The 6,000-nt window shown below is 42.5% G+C and overlaps 1 protein-coding gene across 3 annotated transcripts in view; it reads left to right on the forward strand.

The window, feature by feature from the left end:
- The window catches only part of EDAR (ectodysplasin A receptor), a 91,271-nt gene extending 85,271 nt beyond the window's left edge, over nt 1-6,000 (forward strand). For all 3 annotated transcript variants that reach the window (XM_011234372.3, XM_002926901.4, XM_034658905.1), the window contains exon 12: nt 3,315-6,000. In XM_011234372.3, coding sequence (XP_011232674.3) covers nt 3,315-3,637 — 323 coding nt within the window. In that variant the 3' untranslated portion in view covers nt 3,638-6,000. The remainder of the gene's footprint in view (nt 1-3,314) is intronic.

Here is a 6,000-nt window from a genome sequence, read left to right on the forward strand (position 1 = left end):
ATTTCATTGTGGTAGGCAAATACACTCTGTATACAGTTTCGATTATTTTCATTCTTTTGTTGAGACTTAAGGCCTACATTTGAAAAGAATGTGTATTCTGTTATTGTTGTATGGAGTATTCTATAAATGTTGATTGGATTTTGTTGGTTGATGGTGATGTTGTGTTCTATATTCTTGCTGACTTCCTAGCAATTGTTCTATCAGTTACTGAGGGAAAGTTGCTGAAGTCTCCAACTATAATTGTGACTTTGTCTATTTCCCCTTTCAGTTCTTCAGTTTTTCCATCACATATTTTGGAGCTCTGTTGTTTGATGCATACAGATTTAGGATTGCTATGTCTTCACAGTGGATTGACCCTTTTATCATTAAATAATGTTCCTCTGTCTCTGGTAATTTCCTTTATTCTGAAGTCTACTCTGTCTGATGTAATAGCCACTTCTGCTTTCCTTTTATTAGCGTTTACATGGTGTATCCTTTTCCATTCTTGTCCTTTCAACCTGCCTGTATCGTATTGGAATTAGCTTCTTATAGATAGCATTTAATTGGGCCTTTTTTTTTTTTTTGGTCCATTCTGCCAAGCTCTGTTTTTTTAATTGATTTTTAAATCATTTACATTTAATGTAGCTATTGATATGTTAGCATTTAAGATTGCTATTTTATTTTTTGTTTACTCTTTTTTGTCTCTGTTTTTCATTTTCTCTATTTTCTTTTTCCTGCTTTCCTTTGGGTCACTTGAACATATTTTAGAAATCCATTTTGATGGTTTTTTGAGTGATGTATTTTATGTTCTAAGTACATAGCTTTTTCCATAGCTATTTTAGTAGTTTCTTCATCTCTCAATCTCTCTCTCAGTATATAGATATATATATATATACAGCTTATCACAGTCCACTGGGATCATCCTTTTACTAGTTTGAATGAAGTATAAAAAACTTCCTTTTATGTCCTTCCTGTTTATAGTTGTCTTAAATATTTCCTCTACATATATTTAGAACCACATCAGTTGCTTCAACATAATTCAGAAAACCTAAAAGGAAAAGGAAAGCTATTGTGTTTATCAATATTTTTGCTCTTTTCTGATGTTCCAAGGTTCCTTCTTTTATCCTTTCCTTTCTGTTTAGACACTTCTTTTAGTCATTCCTTTAAGGTAGTTCTGTTTGGTGACAGATTCTTAGTTTTCCTTCATTCTGAGAATGCCTTGATTTCCCCTTATTCTTGAAGGGTATTTTCACTGGATGTGGGACACTGAGTTGACAGTTCTTTCCTTTCTGTAGTTGAAAATACTGCGCCATGTCCCTCTAGTCTCCAGGTTTCTGATGAGAAATCCACTGCCATTCTAATTGCTTTTCTGCTCTAGCTAAGGTGCTGATTTTTTTTCTTGCTGCTTTCAAGACTTTTTTGTCTTTAGTTTTCAAGAGTTTGTGATGTGTCTTGATGTGAATTTCTTTGGGTGTATCCTGTTTGGAGTTTTCTCAGCTTAAATCTTAGGCTTATGTCTCTTTCCAAATTTGGGAAGTTTTCAGCCATTATTTCCTTTTCCATCCATACCCTCTCTCTCCCCTCCTAGGCCTCCCCTCCTAGACACGAATGTGAGATCTTTTGTTTTAGCCCCACAGGTCCTTGGGACTCTGTTTTTCAGTTTATTTTATATCCATTGTTCAGATAAATAAATTCAATTCTATTATCCAGGTCACTAATCTTTCCTCTGTCTATATTCTGCCATTGAGAATATCTACTCACCTTTTAATCTCAATTATTGTCTTTTTGCAGTTCTAACATTGCCACTTGGTTCTTTTTTATATTTTCTATCTTTTGCTAAGACCTTCTATTTTTTCGTTTGTTTCAAGTATGTATGTAATTATTTGTTGAAGCATTTTTATCATGGCTTCCTTAAAATATTTATCTGATAATTCTAACATCTCTGTTATCTTTGGTCTTGTCTTTTTTCATTCATTTGAGATCTTCCTAGCCATCAGCAACAACAGGATTTGGCTGACTTGCCTCACATTCTTTACCCTTTTTTGGAAATATTTTCAAAAATAAAATTAAGAACATTTGAGATCTGCCTAGTTTTTGGTATGCTGAGTGGGTTTCTTTTGAAACTGGAAGGTTTATGTCATGTTATGAGACTCCGGATCTTATTTAAACCTTCTTTTATAGCTGGTTTCCTCTGATACCTCTGTGGAGGTAGATGCCTAGTTTCCCATTCACCCTTCATTGACACCCAAGCAGGGCCTTCTTTCTGTTGCTGGTGGGGGCTGGGGTGGGGTGGGAATCTCTCTATGTGGTCTCCACTGATATCTCTGGAGTGGGCAGCCTCTCAACCTGGCCTTCCTTGACAACTGGTGCATATTACAGCCTACTGAGGGTGGACATCCAGGCTCCCATTCAGCCTTTGCTGGCCTTAGTGGGGGGTAGGGCCATGGTTTTCTCTGTGTTTTGGCTGTAACAAAGCAGTTATTATCTGTTTTCTTCTTGTTGAGCTTCTCTTTCTCTAGTGCTTTAGCTAGAGAGAGCAAGCCCCCGTTGGGGCTATTTTTGTTTGCTATTGGTGTTTCTGGGTTGCTGGACTCTTCAGCTCCATGTCTGGGATAATGAGGCAAAAGGAAACCAAGAAACTCAGCACTGTATCATTGCTCTACTCCCAAGATCCCTACAAGTCTGTCTTTTCTCTCCACAGAGTCTCCTTGTGTTTGCTTTGCACATAGTGTCCAGGGTTTTTAGCTGTACTTACGAGGAGGAATAGGAAAAAACATATTTATTCCATCATCCGAAAGTGAAAATATGTCAATTTTTTTTTCAAATGCTCCCAGGTGAGTCTAATGTGCAGGGAAGGCTGAGAACCATCAGGTGGCAATGACTTGGTTCAGGTAGCACCAACTTCAGGCTGTCTTTGAAAGCACCTTTCATAAAGGTGATTGCTATCCCCATAAAGGGATGTGATACTGTTCCTTTGACTCCCTCCTCAGCCCAGCTTGAGGGGAAGCAGGGTCACCCAACTAAGGGTAGCCCATACTCAAGACTTTGGTGACTGCTGACAGTGGTCTTGAGGGGTTTACTCTAACAGAGTGGTGGCTATTTTCCTAGAAGGAGAGGGGCTATTATTGGGGTTAGGGTACATGGAGAGGCTTCTCATGTGGCTGGCAAAGTCCTGGGTGCAGTTCACCTCCAGCTATGCATTTATTTTGTGTGGTTTTCTGCATCTGTATTTTATTTTACATTTAAAAAAAAGGTTTTAAAAATAAATTTTAATGGTGTTGAGCTTCTGTTAACTGCCATTCACAATATCTGACCGTGGCCCTTCGTCTCTGCAGGTCTCAGCCCCACAGAGCTGCCATTCGACTGCCTTGAGAAGACGAGCCGAATGCTCAGCTCCACGTACAACTCCGAGAAGGCTGTTGTGAAAACGTGGCGCCACCTCGCCGAGAGCTTTGGACTGAAGAGGGATGAGATTGGGGGCATGACGGATGGCATGCAGCTCTTCGACCGCATCAGCACGGCAGGCTACAGCATCCCGGAGCTGCTCACGAGACTGGTGCAGATCGAGCGGCTGGATGCCGTGGAGTCCTTGTGCGCGGACATACTCGAATGGGCAGGGCTTGTGCCCCCGGCCTCCCAGCCACCCACGACGTCCTGAGGAGCCTGCCTGTGGGCCATCCTCCCAGGAGGCACCAAGGATCTGACAAGGGCTCTGGAGCTGTGAGTGCTGCCAGCAGACTGCCAAGAATCGAAGCTTTGTCTGCGGTCACCAGGCTTTCCCTTAGGCTGTTCCCGGGAACAAGAGGAAATGAGGCCCATCTTCCAATCTAACCAAAGATAAAAGATGAAAGCTGGATACTCCCAGCTCCCCACCGGTACCTCACCAGGCAGGATGAATATTTATTTGTGAACTCAGTCACGGGACCCTGTTGGACGCTCAGATGAACTGAACAATGTAGGGGCGACAGAAGTGAGAATGTGGTGCCTGACTTTGAGGAGGTTACAACCTAGGGAGAGAGAAGACGTGTTTACAAACCACCTTGCTAGAGGACATCCCAGAATCTGGATGAAGGCATGCTAAGAATATGTAATAGAAGTTCTAGGGTAGGAGATGGCTCCCCACGGGTGATGAAGGAGGGCAGCCTCATGAAGAAAGCAGCTTGAAGGCCTGGTGACATGGCGACACAAGGCAGAGTCCCACTCCTAAAATGTGTCAGGTGTGGTACTTGTCTGTTAGCGTCCTAAGTGGCTTCATTGGAATAACTTGGCCTGTTCTTGAGGCCATCTGTATTCCTACTGCCCTTCCAGTCACTAATGGAAGAGTTCACTCTGTGGTCTGCCCTCTGTCACTGATGCACAAGGTGTGTGCTTGTCCAGTCAAGTAGCCCTGTGTCCAGTAAGTGGCCGGTTTCACCTACTGCACAAGTCCCAGGCCTGGGACCCAGTGGTTTGTATTACACATGAATTGCTCTCCACTCTCATCCTTAGTCAGGTGTGACCCTTTTGGGCAGCATTGCTCAAGAACACAATCCATTTAAATGATGTGTCAGCCTGTTTCTGCTTCAAACAGCAATGAGTGCCCTGCTGTATGTATGGAGATAAAGGGTGACTTCCTGAGAGCTTAGCCATGCATAATTGTAGATTCTGAGCGTCCGAGACTTGCGGATAAGCCTTGTGGCAGGAGAGCTCCTGAACCAGTCAAGGAAAGTAGGGCCTCGAGCACAAGAAGGGCCTGGGCTTGGAATCCAGAGACCCGGTTCTAGTTGTGCCAACTTGGGCCATTTTCTTCTCCTTCCCAGGCTTCAGTTTCTCTTCTGCAAAGTAGAGGTTAGCCTGTGGCCTCGTAATCAGGGAAAGTACGGTTCAGGTGGGCAACAGGAAAGTAGGGCTGCAGGAAATGCCAGGCCTTCGAGGTGCACATCCAAGTGAGCACCGTGAGTCATCAAGTAATATGAGACTAGAAGCAGAAAAACTCAGTAACTGTAGTTGTTTGACATACGTTTAGAGATAAAGTAATAAACTGACATTGTTCTTGGCAAATTCTCTTACTACACCTGCAGTTGCCAAGAGCGTGGGAGATAGGGTAGTGATCATACCAGGGGGTTAATTTAGAGTTCACTGCTGAGCTCCCTAATGACAGATCTGACTGTGGGTTATTACTAAATTAAAACCAGTCTCTGACTTACAAAGCGATGTTTTTAAAATTACAAGTCACGTGACTGAGCAAATGCTTTGGGGGGAGGAAATCAGTCATATGTTTGGAGCCAACGAGCAAGTTCCCACCAGTGAATGTAGAGCATATTGACAGGGTCATGATGAGGTCCTGAATATTTAATATCATCATCTGCTGTGTCTGTCTGCTGCTGTTTTTCAGAACCTATTTGGTATATCCTGCAAGCTAAATACTCCATGGCAAAACTTAATTATCCTTTTAATTCCTCTTTGAAATCCTACGGTGCCCCTTTCTCCTCCTTTGTGATAATGATGAGAGTCTCCCCCTGAATTAGGCTGCAAGTGTCACATGTGATGAGCATGCCATTCCAGGGAGACAGCCTGCAGTTTCCCAAGAACAACATTTTCAGTGAAGGAGCAGGGGTGGCTATTCCCAGGCCCAGAGCTTTGCCTCATTTCTTGGGGCCCGAGGTCCAGCCAGCATCACACCATGTTTCAGTGATTCTCAGCCTGTCATTTTTAGGCAGCTAGTCCTTATAGAGCTAAACATTCCTTTGTCATTTACTTATTTGGAAACAAATCCAAGAATAGTCTATTTTGATTTCGGTGATAATCATTATGGTCTCATTGATTTGAATTCCATAATGCAGGCTAATCACCGACCAGAGCAAGGACTTCCACCCTGTCCTTTTGTATGGAGACAGTCATGATTTTGCTATACTTAAAAACATTTAGGGAACACCCGAGGCTAAGAGCTATGGGCCCTAGCCAGTGAAGTCTTAATTGTCAATAGTTTTGTCTAATTTTGTATATATAACTTATTATATTTTACAATTTCAATAAACTAAT

Source organism: Ailuropoda melanoleuca, chromosome 4, assembly GCF_002007445.2.
Source record: "Ailuropoda melanoleuca isolate Jingjing chromosome 4, ASM200744v2, whole genome shotgun sequence".
NCBI lineage: Eukaryota > Metazoa > Chordata > Mammalia > Carnivora > Ursidae > Ailuropoda > Ailuropoda melanoleuca.